At 49.9% G+C, this 20,285-nt stretch overlaps 2 protein-coding genes across 2 annotated transcripts; one reads left to right on the plus strand and one right to left on the minus strand.

Annotated features, from left to right (window-relative positions):
- Nucleotides 1–2,103: 2,103 nt before the first annotated feature.
- On the minus strand, nucleotides 2,104–13,786 carry LOC132470111 (RNA-binding protein 5-B-like). Its single transcript, XM_060068325.1, has 25 exons — nucleotides 13,627–13,786; nucleotides 13,111–13,166; nucleotides 12,872–13,028; nucleotides 12,629–12,772; nucleotides 12,475–12,544; nucleotides 12,087–12,160; nucleotides 11,065–11,148; nucleotides 10,913–10,973; nucleotides 10,745–10,810; nucleotides 10,494–10,654; nucleotides 10,215–10,312; nucleotides 10,043–10,130; nucleotides 9,881–9,949; nucleotides 9,732–9,804; nucleotides 9,426–9,511; nucleotides 9,060–9,177; nucleotides 8,863–8,954; nucleotides 7,961–8,170; nucleotides 7,329–7,463; nucleotides 6,358–6,435; nucleotides 5,882–6,061; nucleotides 4,587–4,661; nucleotides 4,405–4,508; nucleotides 2,612–2,741; nucleotides 2,104–2,450 (listed from the first exon to the last, which is right to left on the minus strand). The coding sequence occupies exons 2-25, from the start codon at nucleotides 13,137–13,139 to the stop codon at nucleotides 2,325–2,327; spliced, it is 2,508 nt and encodes an 835-aa protein (XP_059924308.1). The 5' UTR covers nucleotides 13,140–13,166; nucleotides 13,627–13,786; the 3' UTR covers nucleotides 2,104–2,324.
- Nucleotides 13,787–15,462: 1,676 nt separating this feature from the next.
- On the plus strand, nucleotides 15,463–19,968 carry emc3 (ER membrane protein complex subunit 3). The gene is made up of 9 exons (XM_060068541.1): nucleotides 15,463–15,729; nucleotides 16,407–16,565; nucleotides 16,661–16,718; nucleotides 16,896–16,989; nucleotides 17,477–17,581; nucleotides 17,661–17,742; nucleotides 17,851–17,930; nucleotides 18,881–18,963; nucleotides 19,054–19,968. The coding sequence occupies exons 2-9, from the start codon at nucleotides 16,411–16,413 to the stop codon at nucleotides 19,180–19,182; spliced, it is 786 nt and encodes a 261-aa protein (XP_059924524.1). The 5' UTR covers nucleotides 15,463–15,729; nucleotides 16,407–16,410; the 3' UTR covers nucleotides 19,183–19,968.
- The last annotated feature ends 317 nt before the right edge of the window (nucleotides 19,969–20,285 follow it).

Genomic DNA, 20,285 nt, shown 5'->3' on the forward strand with positions numbered 1-20,285 from the left:
GGTGGAGGCAGGGTCCGGGCTCCGCCCCTGAAGATGCAAGCTCCGCCCCCTCGATGGGGACAGGCTCCACCCCCTAATGGAGGAGGGGTCCAATCAATGTGTCCGTCGTGCAGGACCAGGGCGCGCGCCTAACCTGGTTCCCAGGCTCAGCTCGCGGTGGGACAGGATGCTCCACGCGGGCGGTATTGGGGTGAGAGGGCGGGAGTTGGTTACATGGGTTTAACGGCAAGAGGGAGGCGGGTCTTCTAATGGAGGGATATCCTTTTTTGCATTAACCGAATATTCAGCAGATTCCATATTTATTTTCCTTATCGTTCCTGTTGGTTTTCTTGCCATGATCTTATTATTTTCGGTCTGGTTTCTTTTAACTGGCGCATAACGGCTCACGTGAAGTAAGAGACCGGAAGTATCTGTTTGGTAGACCGGGATAACGCTAACATCCAGGATGTTCTCTGCCTGAATTTCAGAGGGAATATTTAAACCTCAACTACAGCTTTGTCTCTTACAATCTCCTTATTCACGTGATCCAAAAAATAAATTTGCAAAGATGTTCCATTATGAAATTATGTGTTTTATAATTTTTGTTGCAGAATATTTTTTTTGATTGGGCTATGGCGAGTACAAATGATTAGTGACAGTAATCGCTTTCAGTAGCATCCCCGCGTGTCCCTGAGGGTCGCGCGCACAGTGGATGCTGTTTCTAGGTCAGCGACGGGAGCGCGTTGTGACGTCACAGCGCCGGAGGAGCTGTCCTCTCCGTCAGTATCATTGTGCTCACTGAGGTAGAGAATCTCCCTGTTGGGCCTGTTTCTATTGCTACATCAAAACACTACTTTACAATGCTAATTAATTTAATTAATGTGATATTTATTTGTTTGTGTGTAGGTGCGCACACACCTGCGTGGGTGCATGCATTCATGTGTGTGTGTGTGTGTCATTCTGCATCATGAACTGAGATACTCTGCTCATTCCTATGACGAAACCAGTCAACCTGTAGGGAGGTGACTGGGTGGAGAACCAGTCTGTTCCCTTCAGGCTGGCAGAAGAGGGGACATCTCCCCGGAGAAGATGGGTGGTGAGGAGGGGGGGGGGGGTTAGGTTGAGGAGGGGAGAGAGGGTTAGGGGAAGGAGGGGAGAGAAGGTTAGGGGGAGGAGGGGAGAGAAGGAGAGAGCTAATAAAGTGTCCTTTGAACATGCAATTTGACCACTAATAGGATGGTAATGTAAGGTTTTGTTTATGATTAAGAAATTATTAGGATGACATCATTCTCCCCCCCCTATCACTCTCGGTGGGGGGGCGCTCTTTGAATGACCTTTCAGCTCCTCATTAGGCCATTAACGCTCGCCAGGAGAGAGGACCCCATGACCCATATAATACACTATCATAGAACATTCAAGAGAATAATAAGCCTCGACGAGCATGGACCTGCTCTCAAACATCGTCCAAGAAGCTGTCTCTATTGTATTTACTCAGTCATCCGTATTTTTAATTATTATAGTTTATAACCCAAATTAAATATCTTTACAATCTTTGTACATTGTGGTAGAGATGCCAACATTACATATAAGCACCACCGTGATAGGGACACATTAAGAGGGCAAAGACCGCAGAGTTTACTAACCGGGAGTATGGACCAGAACATTACCACGATCATTAGTACAATTAGAGTAATTCATCACTGTAACATGAGCTGGTGGTGATATTAATACATCTGTTTCCAGGAAGCAGAGGCTGCAGGATGTAATCAAGTGGAAAGAGTTATGAAGCCATCTCTTCGAGAAAAATTTGCAGCTATACGTTTGGTCACTGAATCAGGAAAAGAAATGCGAGTATGATAGGACTATACTCTGGAAAGCTTATCCAGTTTTAAAACCCAAACTAATTAATCTGCACTAATCTGAAATTAAACTCAAATTTATTTTGATCTGATCGCATCCCACCTGTAGATCAGCATATTAAACGTTTTACTAAACTCCTAGTGGGTTTTCACAAGGCCAATCGATCTGATCTAACTAAGACTGCCCCTTGACAGTCTGAAGCGTATGACAGGCGGTCTGCTGGATGGCTTTAGGAACGACAGAACATCAAACACAAGCCAGAAGGGAACCAAACACAACTTTATGTACAAATACAGACTTTACAAACCGCACACAGTGCAGTCCTGGCATCCGTTTAAATCAATTGGAGAAAAAAAAATAGGCATTTACAAAGACAAAATATATCTTTTGCAGTTATAAAGAGTCTTGAGTAAAAAAAACAAATCAAAGATAGACGATCTCCTGATGGTCGTCTTGAGGAACGTCCAGCTAGAGAAAACCAAACCTCAGTCGATCTCCGTGAAGCGGGCGAACATGGCCTTCTTCACAGCGTCCTTGTAGGTGTCAGAGGCTGAGAGCTCGTAGGCACTGCCCTTGATGCCGAGACCAGTACCTTTAGTTCGTAGGGACGCCTGGGGACAGAGTGGAGTTACAACACACTCAGACGGACACAGACACACACACAGTCACAGACACACAGTCACAGACACACAGTCACAGACACACAGATACAGACACACAGTCACAGACACACAGTCACAGACACACAGTCACACACTGCAGAGGTGCTCACCGCGATGGGGGCGGTGATGCCCTGCTGGTTGCGCCCCAGCCCCGTGCCCTGCTGCCAGCCCATGGCCTGCAGCATCTTGCTGCCGATGTGGTCGCTGCTCAGCCCGTCCTTGGTGGGCTGCTCGTAGTTCCTGGAGAGGGAGAGTCGAGATGAGACCTTCTACTGCTGTACTGACTGCTGAGGAGTCATGGTGCTGAGGGGCTCAAGATGCTGAGGTTGTCATGGTACCGAGGGGGTCATGGTACCGAGGGGGTCATGGTACCGAGGGGGTCATGGTACTGAGGGTGGCAAGGTGCTCACAGGGTGGGTGAGGGTGCAGGAGGTGGGTGTCACGGTACTTAGAGATGTCATGGTGGGTGTCATATACTAGAGCTGTAGCGACGCGTCGATGACGTCAAAAATTCGTAGACGTCTTTCAACAGAGAAATGGACGAAAGTCACAATAAAGGAAAATGTCCGCGCACGAAATCATCAAAGGTATGGAAGTACTTCAAGTTAAGTCCTAAACGGAAAGGTGTTGTGATTTGCACTCTTTGCCAAATGGAGTTGGCATATCACAAGAGCACGACAGCAATGTTGGAGCATCTCAAACGAGAAAGTATCTCGTGCGCATGAGAAAGTATCTCGTGCGCATGAGAAAGTATCTTGTGCGCACGAGAAAGTATCTCATGAGCACGGGGAAATATCGTGCGCATATCACTGGCAGTGTGTGTGTGTGTGTGTGTGTGAGTGTGTGTGTGTGTCCTCAGCGAGTAGGTGGACGAGCGAGGAGAGCGAGCGATAGCGTGCGTGTCAGTCTAGTGAAGTCATGAACGAGTCCGGTTGTGTGTAAGAATAAAGTACCCAGCCTGTCAAGAATCGGTGGCCGCTTCATTCCATCATATTCCGACCTATAAGCAGACTCACTGTCGGTCAAAGTGAAGGGTCATGCCCCCGAGAGAGCATCGGCCCTGGAGGGAATGTATCACCGGTGCTCCTCGGTCTGGGAGCCGACAGCAGGAAAGATGTAACTAACCATCTCGTAGTTGGAGGCGGAGCGCAAGAGAGTATACGCACACATTTTTTTCATGTCCCTTTACGGGTTCCGTATTAAATAAAGTATATTATTAAGAATTTTTTGGTATTTATTTGAGATACATTATGGTTTTTATTAATCGAGCAACAGAAAAATAGATAATCGTCCAATTAGTCATTAGATTAGTCGACTAATCGATAAAATAATCGCCCGATTAATCGTTTAATAAATAATCGTTTACCCCCAGCCTTATCATATACTCACACGAAGGGTGGGGGTCATGGTGGGGGGGTCATGGTGGGGGGGTCATGGTGGGGGGGTCACGGTGGTGGGGGTCACGGTGGTGGGGGGGTCACGGTGGTGGGGGGGTCACGGTGGTGGGGGGGTCACGGTGGTAGGGGGGGTCACGGTGGTGGGGGGTCACGGTGGTGGGGGGTCACGGTGGTGGGGGGGGTCACGGTGGTGGGGGGGGTCACGGTGGTGGGGGGTCATGGTGGTGGGGGGTCACGGTGGTGGGGGGGTCACGGTGGTGGGGGGGTCACGGTGGTGGGGGGGTCACGGTGGTGGGGGGGTCACGGTGGTGGGGGGGTCACGGTGGTGGGGGGGTCACGGTGGTGGGGGGGGTCACGGTGGTGGGGGGGGTCACGGTGGTGGGGGGGGTCACGGTGGTGGTGGGGGGGTCACGGTGGTGGGGGGGTCACGGTGGTGGGGGGGGTCACGGTGGTGGGGGGGGTCACGGTGGTGGGGGGGGTCACGGTGGTGGGGGTCATGTACTCACACAGTGGGTGCTGGCGCCTCGTAGCTCTTCTTCTTCTTGGGCGCGGGCGGCTCCGGCACGCCGTACTTCTCCCTGCGCTCGGCGGCGCGGTCTCGGTACTTCAGCTGGGGGGAGAAAGACGTTACAGAGGACCGTCTGTAACGTGCACCTTCCTCTTCAGAAGATCAACAGAAGACCCTCACCTCCGTCTCCCTCCTCTCCAGCTCCTCCAGCTCCGCCTCCGTCAGCTTCGCCTTTCTCTGGATCTCCAGGTTTTGCTACAGAAAGGATGAAGGAGAAGACAGTGTTGGGTATTGGACACGACGGATCACCCCCTCATGAAGAGAGACCCACCCCGATGAAGAGAGACCCACCCTAATGAGGAGAGACCCACCCTGTTGAGGAGAGACCCACCCCGATGAGAGACCCACCCTGATGAAGAGAGACCTACCCTAATAAAGAGAGACCCACCCTAATGAAGAGAGACCCACCCTAATGAAGAGAGACCCACCCTAATGAAGAGAGACCCACCCTAATTAGGAGACCCAGCCTAATGAAGAGAGACCCAGCCTAATGAGACCCACCCTAATGAGGAGAGACCCACCCTAATGAGGAGACCCACCCTAATGAGGAGAGACCCACCCTAATGAAGAGAGACCCACCCTAATGAAGAGAGACCCACCCTAATGAAGAGAGACCCACCCTAATGAAGAGAGACCCACCCTAATGAAGAGAGACCCACCCTAATGAGGAGAGACCCACCCTAATGAGGAGAGACCTACCCTAATAAAGAGAGACCCAGCCTAATGAAGAGACCCACCCTAATGAAGAGACCCACCCTGATGAGGAGAGACCCAGCCTGATGAAGAGAGACCCACCCTAATGAAGAGAGACCCACCCTAATGAAGAGAGACCCAGCCTAATGAAGAGAGACCCAGCCTAATGAAGAGAGACCCACCCTAATGAAGAGAGACCCACCCTGATGAAGAGAGACCCACCCTGATGAGGAGAGACCCACCCTGATGAGGAGAGACCCACCCTGATGAGGAGAGACCCACCCTGATGAGGAGAGACCCACCTTGATGAGGAGAGACCCACCCTGATGAGGAGAGACCCACCCTGATGAAGAGAGACCCACCCTAATGAAGAGAGACCCAGCCTAATGAAGAGAGACCCAGCCTGATGAAGAGAGACCCACCCTGATGAGGAGAGACCCAGCCTAATGAAGAGAGACCCACCCTGATGAGGAGAGACCCACCCTGATGAGGAGAGACCCACCCTGATGAGGAGAGACCCACCCTGATGAGGAGAGACCCACCCTGATGAGGAGAGACCCACCCTGATGAGGAGAGACCCACCCTGATGAGGAGAGACCCACCCTGATGAGGAGAGACCCACCCTGATGAGGAGAGACCCAGCCTAATGAAGAGAGACCCACCCTGATGAGGAGAGACCCACCCTGATGAGGAGAGACCCACCCTGATGAGGAGAGACCCACCTTGTGCAGGTCTGAGAGCTGCGTGTGGCGCCGCAGGGCGTCCCCGTTGGGGAACTGGCGGCGGCACAGCAGGCAGGCCATCTTCCTCCAGTCCACCAGGCCCTCGTCCTCCTCCAGCCGCTCTCCGCCCACCGCCTCCTCAGGGTCGCTGTCCCCCCCGCTGTAGGAGGCCACCAGGGGCTGGGGACAGGGGGCGTATACAAGGAAAGGCAACTTTATTTATAAAGCACTTTTCATACACAAGGCAGACTCCAAGTGCTTCACATATGAACCTTGTCATACAATAAAATACTAGATAAGTAAAAGAAAACATTAGTAAAATAGATAGATAATAAAGGCAAAGTTAAAATAAAATAATATAAGATCAACAGTCTGATCTTAGGAGGGTGCTGCTCATGTTCTACGCCTACGTCCTCCGCCTATGACCTCCACCTCCACCTATGTCCTACGTCCTGCACCTCCTGCTCCACACTCACCGGGGCCACCACCTCCTGCGGCTCCACCATCCTCACCGGCTCCTTCATGAAGGGCAGCATATCCAGGAGGCCACTTTGCTGAAAGTGAAGCATTGGAGAGATCCATCACACACTGGACACAAGAGATCCACTCTACTCACATGAGATCCACTCTACACACACACTAGAAACAAGAGATCGACTCTACAGTAGCTGAGGTACTTAATGGACAGAACGCTCTCTGAGGCTGAAGTACAAAATGGAAAGAACCTTCATATCTGAGAAGCTAAGGTACAAGATGGACAGAACCCTCTCTGAGAGACTGAGGTAGTTAATGGACAGAACCCTCTCTGAGAGACTGAGGTACGTAATGGACAGAACCCTCTCTGAGAGACTGAGGTACGTAATGGACAGAACCCTCTCTGAGAGACTGAGGTACGTAATGGACAGAACCCTCTCAGAGAGACTGAGGTACGTAATGGACAGAACCCTCTCTGAGAGGCTGAGGTACGTAATGGACAGAACCCTCTCTGAGAGGCTGAGGTACGTAATGGACAGAACCCTCTCTGAGAGGCTGAGGTACGTAATGGACAGAACCCTCTCTGAGAGGCTGAGGTACGTAATGGACAGAACCCTCTCTGAGAGGCTGAGGTACGTAATGGACAGAACCCTCTCTGAGAGGCTGAGGTACGTAATGGACAGAACCCTCTCTGAGAGGCTGAGGTACGTAATGGACAGAACCCTCTCTGAGAGGCTGAGGTACGTAATGGACAGAACCCTCTCTGGGAGGCTGAGGTACGTAATGGACAGAACCCTCTCTGGGAGGCTGAGGTACGTAATGGACAGAACCCTCTCTGAGAGGCTGAGGTACGTAATGGACAGAACCCTCTCTGGGAGGCTGAGGTACGTAATGGACAGAACCCTCTCTGAGAGGCTGAGGTACGTAATGGACAGAACCCTCTCTGAGAGGCTGAGGTACGTAATGGACTGACCTTCTTCTCAAAGAGGGTGAATCCTGCGTCCGCTGCGGCCGACTCCTTCCTCTCCTCCTGGCGGGCCGGGCCCAGACCCCCCCTCTCCTTCTGCTTGTTCATGCTCTTGGCCCAGCGCTGCATGTCCTTGGCGATCTGTCGGAAGACATGGACAGACATGGACAACAAGTTACAGGTAGGCTTGCACGATTCGGGGAAAAATATGAATCACGATTCTTTACGTTAGAATTGATATCATGATTCATTGCCACGATTTCTTTCTCACGAAATGTAATTTTTATTGCACACATGAACCATGACAAAAATAGTTTTTTGGCCCCTCTAGCATGTTGGGTTTCATATGGCCCTTTATAACTGATTAAAGTGCAGTATCAAAAATGGATTTATTTATTTTGTACATATAGCAGCACATTGTCTTTAATTGCTGGCCTTTTATAACTACTGAACCAACTCCACACACCAGTAAATTAAGGCTTAAAAAAATTCAAAAATTTAATCCACACAGGGGCGAATCAAGATCGCGATTTTATAACGATTTATCGTGCAGGCCTAGTTACAGTCTTTTTAAGACCATTATGAATCCAATGTAAGACCTATAAAGACCTAACAGGTGGAGGGCAGCGGTCAGGTACCTGCTGGGCCGACTTGCTCTTGGGTTTCTCCTTCTTCTCCCTGGCCTCTCTGGTGGACGGGGTGTCGGGGGCGGGGCCTGGGCCGCTGGGGGCGGGCCCGCTGGCGGAGGCCTGGTCGGCGGGGGCGTCCGTGGCCGAGGGAGCGGGGAGGTAGGTCTGGGTGTCCCCGTCCCAGTAGACGTACTGCTGGGTCTGGGCGTTGTAGAAGTACTGCGGAGGACAAGTCGGCCAGCTGCTCAGACAAACTCCATCCCTAACCCGGGTCGGCTTAGCTCAGGAGGAAGAGCAGTTGCCACGTAACCGAAAGGTTGCTGGTTCGATCCCCGGCTCCTCCTAGCTGAGTGTTGATGTGTCCCTGAGCAAGACACTTAACCCTAACTGCTCCTGACGAGCTGGCTGTCGCCTTGCATGGTTGACTCTGCCGTCGGTGTGTCAATGTGTGTATTAACCGATGTAAGTCGCTTTGGATAAAAGTGTCTGCTAAATGCCCTAATTGTAGTTGTAACCCAAATATCACAGCCAATACCGGAGCATACTGGACAGTGTAGTCACAAGTTGGGTTCAGATGACCTAAATAATAATAATTTCTTACATTTATTTAGTGCTTAAGGTAACCAAAGTGATTTATAGTGAAGGGGGGACCTCACCAACCACCAACCAATGTGTAGCACCCACTTGGGGTGATGCATGGCAGCCAATCGGCGCCAGAACGCTCACCACACACCAGCTCGAGGCGGAGAGTGAGGGAATTAATGAATCAGCCAATTATACCGGGGGATGATTAGGGGGCCGGATTGAATGAGCCTGGTCGGGCAGTTTTAGCCAGGACCTCCATGCTAGAATGAAGGCTAAAGTAAACGCCACACTACGCCGTTCTACAGAACCTTTGGGAGGGCACTCACCTGGCTGCTGGGGTCGTAGTAGAGGCCGGACTGGGGGTCGTAGTAGAACCCTGAGGCCTCATCGTACTGGTACGTAGACATGTCTGGGACCACTGGAGGTTAAATAAAACATGACAACTTAGGACACCATCCTGTCCATCAGAGGTTCCATCATGTGCTCCCCCTCCCTCCCCCCCCGGCCCGGTCAGACCACCTACCGGTCTGGAGCGCTGGGGTGGCGGCCTGGCTGGGGCCGGGCAGGGGGCCCCCCGGCCCGGGGCCCGGGGCCGAGGTCCTCCGCTGCCCCGCGTCCAGCTGCCCCTGCGGGGGGTGGCTCTGGAGGGCCACAGGAGAGAGCCCACGTCAGAACCCAACTACAGACCCACACGCGTCACACTTCCTGCGAGGAGATCGTCACTTCCTGTAATGCGCCTCGTATCTTAAGAGTGCATGGGGCTTCTTCCAGTCTAAAGAATCCCAGAGGTGTCCAGGCCCGTCTGCTCCTTATAGGGTTATAACCGGAGGGTAGCACTGGATAAAGGGTCCGCCTAACGACTCAGTAGTGAATCCCAGGTGTGGTCTACCTGTATAGCCGGCTGGCCGATGAGGACAGGCTGGTACAGCAGCACCCCGCCTGCAGCAGGGAGCAGAGCCTTCACCCCAGGGGCAGCTGAGGCAGAGAGCACAGGTTCAACTGAGGACTCGACCCAACTCACATCAAGACTGTCTAACCCCAACCCCAACACACAACCAAGACTGGCAGTCTGAGCCACTCTCCCTACCACCTACTTCCTAGCGGTCTGAGCCACTCTCCCTACCTCCTACTGCCTAGCGGTCTGAGCCACTCTCCCTACCTCCTACTGCCTAGCGGTCTGAGCCACTCTCCCTACCTCCTAGCAGGCCGTCTCCAGCGTTGGGGACCGGTGCTTCCGGCTGCTGCGGCCACACCTGGTAGCTCTGCCCCTGGGATGGAAGGACGTATTTAGGCCTCAACCCTCTGGATCTAGAGCCTCAATAGAGCAGCACCCTGACCTCCTACCTGAGGGAACGCTGCGTACGCCTCCTGCAGCGGAGCGTAGTCCGGGGCGGCGCCCAGACCCTGCTGCAGCTGAGGGACGGAGAGAGGAGACCACCGTTACACACTGGCACTGACGGGGGGGGGGGGAATGTGGGTGTCAAAGACTGCGTGTTCTGTCCTCACATGGCTGGAGGACCACTGGGCCGCGGCAATGGCCGTGCAGGCCACCGACAGAGCGTTGGCCCGGACTCCCTCTGGCTGCGCCGAGTCTCTGCAGAGGGGAAACAAACCTGTTGGTGAGAGGAATGAAACCACGGGATGGAACACAATACGGCGGTACCGCTTCGTCACTCACTTCCGGGCGCTCTTGGCATAGTCCACACCGATGGTCTTGCCATCCAGCTTGAGAGGAGGTTGAAGGCCCTGGAGAATGGTGAGGAGCTGAGAGGCCTCCTGGAAGATATCAAGGAGGAGTTAGGAGACGGAGAAGAGCCCCTGGCCACGGTGGTAGAGCATTTATAATAACATTTAGGGCATTTAGCTTTCATCAAACGCGGCTTTCAACGGTTAACACGACCTAGCAACCTTGGCTCCGGTTACTGAGCTATTGCCGACCCAGAGCAAGGTAGCTTACCAGAGGGGAGGACAGCTGGACGAAGGCGAAGCCCCGGTTCTGCCCGGTCTGCTTGTCCTTGATGAGCCGGATGTTTCCGGAAGACAGGTTGGCGTAGGGCGCCAGCAGGTTTAGGATGGCGTGGACCATGGTAAGAGGCCCGATGTTTCTCAAAATGATGGCTGTAGATGGAGCAACAATGGAAGAAGCAATCATTAGGCTGCATTTTATACAGTACTTTTAATTCAAGCCCGACCACCAACAGAACTCACTGTCTCCGTTGTAATCTCCAGTATGTAGAGACTCGTTGGCGCCGCTTGCCCCGACACACTCCCCGTCTGTAGAAACATCAGGGTGGCAGGATCAGGAGAGAGACCACCACGGTCACACCTTCAGACTCGCTGGGTCAAGGAGAATGTGGACCAAAGAGCTCATCTTACCAACTTTGTCGGCACCACATCTGAAACACTTCAGCCTCTTCCGGAAGTTATACAAGCCGCACTGTGAGAAACAAGGCGTGGGGTTAATTCAATAAAATACAGTTCTAACCTCTGTTAAAAGAAGAGGATCAATATTTTACAGAAACACTTACAGAATTGCACAACCAGTTCTCAAACTTCTGTCTTCTGTTGCTGTAGTGCATGGCAACGGGTTTCCCATGGATCACCAACTTATTCTGAAAGTCCAAAACAACAAGTTACGACACGCCCTCACGGAAGGTGAGGTTTTTAACTATCCCACCCCATGAGTACGACCGGCAGGAACGGGAGAAGAGAGCTCAACGCACTTAGAGAGTAGAGAGTAGAGAGAGAGAGAGATTAGATAGTGAAGAGATTGAGAGAGAGAGCCAGACTGAGAGAGCCAGAGAGAGAGAGAGAGCCAGAGAGAGAGAGAGAGCCAGCGAGAGAGAGAGAGAGAGAGAGAGAGAGACAGAGAGAGAGAGAGAGCCAGCGAGAGAGCGAGAGAGAGAGAGCGAGAGCGAGAGCGAGAGAGAGAGAGAGAGAGAGAGAGAGAGAGGGTGTGTGCGGGGGAACTTGTGCTGGGCAGTGACCCTACGTGTTTCGGACCGGAGGGCTGCCAGCTCGTCCTTGTCTCGTTCCAGTCTTCGGATTTTAAATGGAGGCGAGAACAAGGGACTGAGCTGGAGCAGTGTGAGGAAACTTCTGAAGACTAGTCAGGACTGATTGGAGGAGGCCCACACACTCAAATAAAAAAGGACAAAGGCCTTGTTTTTCACCCCCAAAACTATCATCTTATCTGTCAACATTTTCTTTCTGAATAACCTCTGGTTCAAACCCCCAAACCCATTTCCACATAATAAGAATAAGAATAATAATTTGCCAGTTGGCTAATAAATACACCTGAGCAGTGGATTGATTTTGGTCTTGTCAGCAAAAGTTCTGATGTAACGTTTATACGTCATCAAAAAATGAACAAATAAGAAATTAACTCAAAAATAAAAAATAAACATGTGATGTTGACTAAAAAACACGAGCTGTCAGGTGTCTACATTTCTCCAACAGGATTTAGTCCTTTATGATTATTCAAATCATAGTGTCTGTAATTGGGGGCTCTAATCTCCAAGACAGATTCTAGACTTGGTGATCGTTCAACCTGGTTGTTCTCCATCCACCGGGAAGCATCTTGCAAGTGATAAAACTCCACGAAGGCGAAACCACGGCTTAAACCTAGAGACAGCATTCAAATATAGACGGGGGGGTTAGTGAGAAGGCCTCGTCATAACATTCAGTCAGTTGGCTGTACACTCCACAGTACACATCGAGTGGAGCTCGCCTAAAGGGTGTGGATGGCGGCTTTAGCATGTCCCTGATGTTCACGTTTCTACCGCCTTACCTGGCAGTCCTACAGTCACTCCTCCTTCATACAAATGCAAACAACAAGAGGTCTCTCTGACAGTACTATCATCTGCTTTGAGGAGGGGCAGAGGGTCGGCACAGGGCGGCGCGTGGATCACAACGCTCTCTGAACATGCAACACCAACCTGTCCTCTTTCTCATCAGGCGGACGTCCACAGGCTGGGGTCCCTGGAGCTCTTCCAGGGCCAGTCGGATCTGAACACAACAGCAGTTAGTGGTCCCCGTGTCTCCATGGGGTTCGGACATGGAGTGATGCTCGATTCTAGAACAGAGACTCACGTCCTCCTCGACGACGTGCAGGGACAGACCCCGGAGCATCACCGTCTTGCTCTCCTCCTCCGGCTCCATCCTGTAGTCCTGGTCTGGGTAGTCTGCGTCGTACTCGTCATCGGACCGGTCACTGAGGTGCCGCTTTCTCCCCCTCTGCACAGACATCACATTGGGTTAGCCCTAACCCTTACCCTAATCCCAGGGTTATAAGTACTGGACGAAGGTATTGCACAACGTGGTGAAGCCACTGACCTCAGGACTGTCTCTGCGCTCCTCGAAACACTCCTGCTCGTCACCCCAGCGGCGGTCAGAATCTCTTTCCGTGTCTCTCTTTCTGCTCTCGTACCGGTCCGACTCCTCTCTACCCCCCAGCGAGCCATAGCGCCCGCTGCGTTCGCCCCGGCTGGGCCTGCAGACCGTTAAGTACAGGTGGTCAGCATCAGCAAAACATACCAACAATAGAAGAACAACGTTTCCAGTCCAGTCCGTACCTTTTATCTGCTCCCATGGGCTCAAACATACTCCACTGCACAGGATGGTCACAATTCTGGGAGAAAGACAAAGACACGGTCCAAAGTTAAGTTATCGGTCAATGCGAGTCTGGTACTAAATCTATTGACACTTTGGAATCCAATCTGTCTCCAATCGCCCCCAAAATCGCCTCCATTTAAGGAAACTGGCGTTGGTTCAATGCCCACCTAGATGGTGGAAGACGCGGTGCACAAATCGATTAATTGATGGACTGATTACATTTGTTTAAGGTGATTTGATATCAAATCCCCAGACCAGTGATCAGGAGAAACAGTGACTCGGGAGAACCAGTCATCAGGTGAACCAGTGATCAGTAGAACCAGTCATCAGTAGAACCAGTAATCAGTTGAACCAGTTATTACTCAGGAGAACCAGTGATCAGGAGAACCAGTTACTAAATTGTGATTAGCCGTTAGCTCTCCTCGCTGGAGGCGGCTGTCTTTCCGGACGTGACAGGAGGTGAAGATACACTTTACCTTCAGAAGCTGATCCCGACCTTGCTCCTCGGTGCATAAACGTATCGTCTGTATTCTATTATTTATTCTATTATGTTTCTCTAAACAGTAAAGAACGAATGTCGTCGGAGTGGTGAAGCGACCCGACCCGGATGCAGCATATATTCCACTTCCGGCGGCTGGCGACGCATTCCTCCGCGTGACCCGATTATGAATATTATGATATATATAATAATATTATTATGATGAACCCATTTCTTCTTGTCTCCAAAACAACCTTTTATTTAATTCTTTATATCAACCATTTAACAGACTCCACTCTCTCTGGAATGTCATGATGTTTGTACTTCACATTAGTGTTGGATATTGAAATCTATATATATCAAAAACTGTATATCAAACTCTAAAGTTCAACAGAAGAATGCAGGGTGCTGACACATTTGAGATATTTTAGACATAGTTATATGATAGACAGACGGACAGACAGACAGACAGACAGACAGACAGACAGACAGACAGACAGACAGACAGACAGACAGACAGACAGACAGAAGAGAGGCATGGAGGGATAGAATAAAGAAGGGGGGTGGGGGCAAAGGGGGAGGAGGTGCTGGTGGGTCTTGGATTGCTGATAGAGAATATAACCAGGATAACCTGTGGCATGCTGAGCGTTAAATACCACTTCCACACCTCGAGGAGGCGGTCCACCTCCCCCTCTAATGAAACACTGAGCAGCTCAAAGCTACCGTTGACTTCAGAGCTGCATTTCTCCACCAGCGGATTTCCACTGAGTAGCTTTTCTAGGTTGAATATCAGAGATGAGATCGTGTCACTGAGTCCAGGGACACCCAGAGACCCCCGGACCCACCCCAAGTGACCAAAAACATCCAGATACCCCCAGACCCTAGTGGCAACAGACATCCAGATACCCCCATACCCCCACCCCTAGTGTCCACAGACATCGAGAGACCCCCAGAACCCCAGCCCTAGTGTGTCCACCGACATCCAGAGACCCCCAGACCCTAGTGACAACAGACACCCAGAGACCCCCATACCCCCACCCCTAGTGACCACAGACATCCAGAGACCCCCAGACCGCCCCCCAGTGTCCACAAACATCCACAGACCCCCAGACCCCGAGAGACCGAGAGACTGTCCTGGTGTCCAAAGACTTCCAGAGACCCCCACCCCTAGTGACCACAGACAGACATAGCGTGCTGTGAGGACAGAGTGGCCGGACAGGTTCCCCAGCTGGGTGACCCCGGCCTACCAGGGCCTTTGACAGGAGGCAGGACGGCCACTGATGGCGTTGTCCTCCTGGAACAAAGGCCTTCGTTGGCCTTTCCTGACACAAGGTGAAGCTACAATGGACTCTCACATCAGACGCTCACTTCCACCGCTCTTTCTCTCCGTCTTGCTGCGGTGGAAGATCTCCCTTTGAAAAGGTATTCTGTATTCTGTATTTAGATTGTGTAATGTTGTAGTGATCCTCCTCCTGTTATCAGGAGTTTCAGTCGAAGTGTCATAATCAATTCATTTAGAGATTGATTCTTAAGGCATAGTTCAGGAGTCTGACCTCGGCCCTGACTCAACATCCTGGGCCCATCCAGCGGTACCAGCATGCCTTCGTTCTGCTGACCTCTGCATCCAACACAAACTCAGCACCTCATTATCGTCCTCATTATCGTCCCCTCTGCACATAGTCAAAGTGTTTCAGACTCTATTCTCTCTTTTTACCTCCACGCTACTCCAACACTAAATAAACACCCGAAGAATTATCCCTTATTCAGAACGCAAGACGTGACACTGTGAACTCTGGGAGGAATAAAGAGCGACCCACAGAGATCTCTGTAGCTGACACTCCTCACCACAGGGAGGCGCTCCAGGCTCCGGCTGTACTCCGCGCTCCTCGTTCTTTGAGCTTCAGACCGATGAGCCGCTGATGTTGTGGACCGGGATCTTTTCTGACGGTAGCTCCTCCTGCACAAACCAGGATCCCTTCTGATGGTAGCTGCTCCTGTTGAGACCAATCTGAAGACCGTTCTTAACCCAGACGACACCACTCCTCAGTACTCCTAGCCGTGTTCAGTACTCGGTGCTGTTAGCCACCGGAAGGTCCGTGAGGTAAGAACCGACCGGGGATCAGGCTGTCCGACCGCGGCCCTCGGTCCATTGTCACGGCCGGTTACAATCCCATAGACTAGACATTATATTTAATCATTGGTCGGTATTCATTAATCGAGAAATTCTGACCGTTTGGGCCCCAAAATACACGCATAATATTACACCTTTAGGTACCGTAATGTGGAGCTGGTGGTCCTCGACTCGCCGCATAGAGGGACCACTAGGGGACAGTTTACCATTGTAAAATGTCCCCTTCATCTAGATAGACCTTAATTTACCATGGTAACATGTCCTCACCACCTAGAGGAGGGACCACTAGGGGACATCACCATGGTAACATGGCCTCACAACCTAGAGGGACCACTAGGGGACGTGTTACCATGGTAACATGTCCCCACCGCCTAGAGGGACCACAGGGGGTGATCACCATCGTAACATGTCCTCACCCGCTAGAGGGACCACAAGGGGAGATCACCATGGTAACATGTCCTCACCCGCCAGAGGGACCACCAGGGGGGTCGGTATCAGTCCATGGTTGGACACGCTGCTGTAGTGGTCGTCGTGGACGTAGTGTTGTATTGTAACTGGTCCCCCATCCCTGTGCAGGTAGCCTAGCCCTAACCCATGCTGTCCTATGGTTGTAATTCTTCTTCTTCTGTGGTGTTGTGTGATTTCAGAGGTATGGCTGAGCCTGAGCTGCTGCTGGACTCCAACATCCGCCTGTGGGTGGTTCTGCCCATCGTCTTCATCACCTTCTTGGTTGGGATTATCCGACATTATGTGTCGATTCTTCTTCAAAGTGATAAGAAGCTAACATTAGAACAGGTCTCCGACAGGTAAGAATACGTTATGTCCTGTGCTGTAGTAGACTGTAGAATAAGTTGTCAAGACCTGCGTTTACTTGGATCTGTTTGTGTTGTGTTTCTATCAGTCAGGTTCTCATCAGGAGCAGAATTCTCAGAGAAAATGGGAAATATATTCCAAAACAGGTGAGAGTGTTGTAGCTAAACTATTCCTTTGAATAATGAAAAATGTTATTATAAATATGTTTCCTTGCTAATACCACAACAACAGCATTACTCATTCCATACAATGATGCATATTCATTTTAGTTTCTTTATCTGCAACGGCCATGTCAAATGAAACATGATTCTTTCCTGTTTCAGTCATTTTTGATGAGAAAATTCTACTTCAATAATCAAGATGATGGGTTCTTCAAGAAAAGCAAACGAAAGGTGGTCCCTCCCTCGCCAATGACAGGTAACCCCTTTACTGGATCATTTGTTCTGTCACCATTTTCCAAACAACTATTTACAGATGGTCCTAATACTTATGGTGAGATTAAGACATTGTTTTATGCTTAAAATATTATATTATAAATATTATAGAAGTTTGGTCTGATCAGCTAATGATCAGATATGAATGGTATCCATGGTATACTATCTAACCCAGTAAGCAGGGTTTGGGTTGGGGTTAGGGTCAGGGTACCCTGATGGCATTAAGCTCCTGGAGAAAAGCACACTAAATCTCGTTTCGTGTTCATGAAATAAGCAGCATAATCCTAAGCAAGGTTTTGCCTGCAAATGAAACTTCAGGCTTACTGCCACTGTCAGGCGTGATTGTAACCTAGCGTTTAATTCATGTCTTACTGCCTCCTTGTATGTTATCAACGTAACGTTTCCTCCATGTTTTACTCCATCTGTCATGTATGTTATTAATGTTTCAACCATGTCTGCCTCGTGTTCAGATCCCAGCATGCTGACAGACATGATGAAGGGGAATGTCACCAACGTTCTTCCCATGATCCTCATCGGAGGATGGATCAATTGGACCTTCTCTGGATTTGTAACAAGTAAGGATTCAACCCGCGCAGCAGCTAATGATGGGTGGCATCAGTGCGGTCAGGCTGACGGTCTCTCTTTACCTTCCAGCCAAGGTGCCCTTCCCTCTCACTCTGCGCTTCAAGCCCATGCTTCAACAGGGCATAGAGCTGCTGTCCCTCGATGCTTCCTGGTAAGTCATTTTCTTTGTTTGCAGTTTAGATGTTTTTGTTAATCAATGGATGTGTCGTGACTGGAGTAAGCGTTGCCCTTCTCTAACTGCTTGTGTTAACTCTTCCAGGGTGAGCTCTGCCTCGTGGTATTTCCTGAATGTCTTCGGATTGCGGAGCATGTACTCACTAATCCTAGGACAAGATAACGGTACTTTTTTCTGCTATCATTGGTGCACAAGATTCGGAAGTAGCACAAAAGGAAACAAGGGAGGGCAGGTGTTAACCCTGCCCCCTGTAAGCTTAGCTGTAGCCATCACTATTTAACGTAGTCATTTAAAACGATCAATCTCATCCGCATGTGAGGAAAGCGGTGTGGAGATTACATTTAAAACCAAAGTGATGGCTATGGGTAGTCTGATAGGGCAGGATCCATTCATTCATTGGTTTTAGATACACTTAATTACAAAGAGTTTGTTTTGAATTTGAAAAATCAACCTCTCAGTAAGTAAATTGGTTTGGAGTGCTTCCAGTACTCCATATTAGGGCTGCACGGTATTGGAAAGAATTTGTATTGCGATATTTTGTCTTTCTGCAATACGTATATGTAATTCTTAGGAAAAATAATGCACCATAGTTTAATGCTTGGGGTGATTTGTAGCGGAGTGCATCTGCATAGATCCGATGTTGTTCTCCTTGGAATTAAATCTTATTTTCCTAATTTTGAAGTTTTGTTCTGCGACTACTTTGGTTGTCTGATCATAAACTGATTAACATGATCAGTGATTGGTGGTTCGCTGTGCATGCAGAGCACGCATGACACTCCCTAGCAACAAACTATCCAAGAACCCTTAAATAAGAGTAAATTATGTTATATCAGACAGACTTCTCTTGTAGAGTCTGGAAAATGAGAAGTTTAGAAGGTTGTTTGTTTTTCTTCAAATGCTTTAATATCACGCGTCAAGCGATACGAATATCACACATGTGCGTAACGCGATTATGATACGAGAACGATGTATGATCCGTGCAGCCCTACTCCATCTGAGTACTGTAACTCTGCTGAGCCAGTGAGACTCAGAGGAGAGGTCTTTCTGGGTATGTGCTTACCAACTGTCAGTAGAGCTCTGTCTGGGTGTGTGCTGACCGTCTGTCCTTTTAAAGGTGCTGACCAGTCAAGGATCATGCAGGAGCAGATGAGCGGTGCTGCCATGGCGATGCCTGCCGACACAAACAAAGCGTTCAAGGTAGTGCGGCAGCGCCGTCCCTAATAATCACATGAGCAGCACGTTTGATGGACGGTGTTTGCTCATGGGCTTCCGGCTTCTGTTTTCCAGGCTGAGTGGGAGGCTCTGGAGCTGACAGACCACCAATGGGCTCTGGACGCTGTGGAAGAGGAGCTGATGGGCCGGGAGCTGGACTTTGATGGGATGTTTAGCAAAGACCTGCCAACCGGTATCTTCTGATGGCCCCTCAGTTGTACCTCCTGGTTGCCCCTCATTGGCACCTCCTGGTGGTCTGTCAGTTGAACCTCCTGATGGCCCCTCGGTGGTACCTTCTGATGGCCTGTCAGTGGTACCTCCTGATGGTCAGTGGAACGTCTTGATGGCCCCTCAGAAGTAACTTCTGATGGCTTGTCATTGGTACCTTCTGATGGCCTGTCAGTTTTACCCTGGCCCAGAACGGTCCCTTTATTGTTTAGTGTAGGCAATCTTTTAGCAGTTTAAGATTAATTTGATAGACAAGGGAATAGTCCTTCCACTGTATGCAAAGTTTACATTAACATCTGTACCATGGTCCTCGTCCTCTACTGTTCTGGGTTGACCCCCCGCCTACGATGTGAAGAGAAGGGTTCACTGGTTCTGACGAACTGGTGAATAAAGAATCAAGTGGTATCAGCGTCGATTTTTTTTATTATATTATTTGTAGCCTGTGACTCGGAAGTGATTTCTGCTTTTGACATTTCACTGTATTGGGATGTGAAATGTCCTAATCCACTGGTGTGGCAAGCCAACATCATGTTAGCTCTAGGACACAACTGTTAAAAAAATAATTACATTTCATTTCACGTTCTTAACATTTCATTTTTTATTTTTTATATGTTCTGTTAATATAGAGAGGGCCGAAACTTCATGTTGGCTGCCTAAATAATGTAACGCCTGGGTTTTACTCTATCGTTTTTGGAAATATTTATTTAGACAATTATTTTGTAACTATTCCTTGTGTTTTGTATAAAGCCATGTTTGACTACATACAGTTTGGTGTGTTTTTGTACATTTCAGTGACAACACAAACACATTCCATATTAACCAATATTCAGACCCATTGACCTTCCTTACATTAAAAGGTTCATGAAAATAAGTATGCAAATAATCTGCGTGTATTACTGGGTAGAGGTGGGCTCTTTAATGACAGGTTAAGAGCTCTTTGAGTTGGGTAAGGGGATCTTTAGGACGGGTTAATGGATCTTAAGGACAGTAAAGGGTTATAATGTGTACTTAGTGTGATGAACGCCCTTGAGCACACGGATCTTAAAGATGGGTTAAGGATCTAAAGGACAGGTTAAGGG

Source organism: Gadus macrocephalus, chromosome 13 (genome assembly GCF_031168955.1).
Source record: "Gadus macrocephalus chromosome 13, ASM3116895v1".
Lineage (NCBI taxonomy): Eukaryota > Metazoa > Chordata > Actinopteri > Gadiformes > Gadidae > Gadus > Gadus macrocephalus.

What these genes read in the sequence shown, in the direction of transcription:
- LOC132470111 (XM_060068325.1), bottom strand. Translation starts at nt 13,139, where the DNA reads ATGTTTGAGCCCATGGGAGCAGATAAAAG. An exon ending in CCCAGTGGTCCTCCAGCCAT is followed by an intron (nt 9,950 to 10,042) that starts GTGAGGACAGAA and finishes TCCGTCCCTCAG; the next exon opens with CTGCAGCAGGGTCTGGGCGC. An exon ending in ACTACGACCCCAGCAGCCAG is followed by an intron (nt 8,171 to 8,862) that starts GTGAGTGCCCTC and finishes TGTCCTCCGCAG; the next exon opens with TACTTCTACAACGCCCAGAC.
- emc3 (XM_060068541.1), top strand. Translation starts at nt 16,411, where the DNA reads ATGGCTGAGCCTGAGCTGCTGCTGGACTCCAACATCCGCCTGTGGGTG. An exon ending in TTAGAACAGGTCTCCGACAG is followed by an intron (nt 16,566 to 16,660) that starts GTAAGAATACGT and finishes TGTTTCTATCAG; the next exon opens with TCAGGTTCTCATCAGGAGCA. An exon ending in GGAAATATATTCCAAAACAG is followed by an intron (nt 16,719 to 16,895) that starts GTGAGAGTGTTG and finishes TTCCTGTTTCAG; the next exon opens with TCATTTTTGATGAGAAAATT.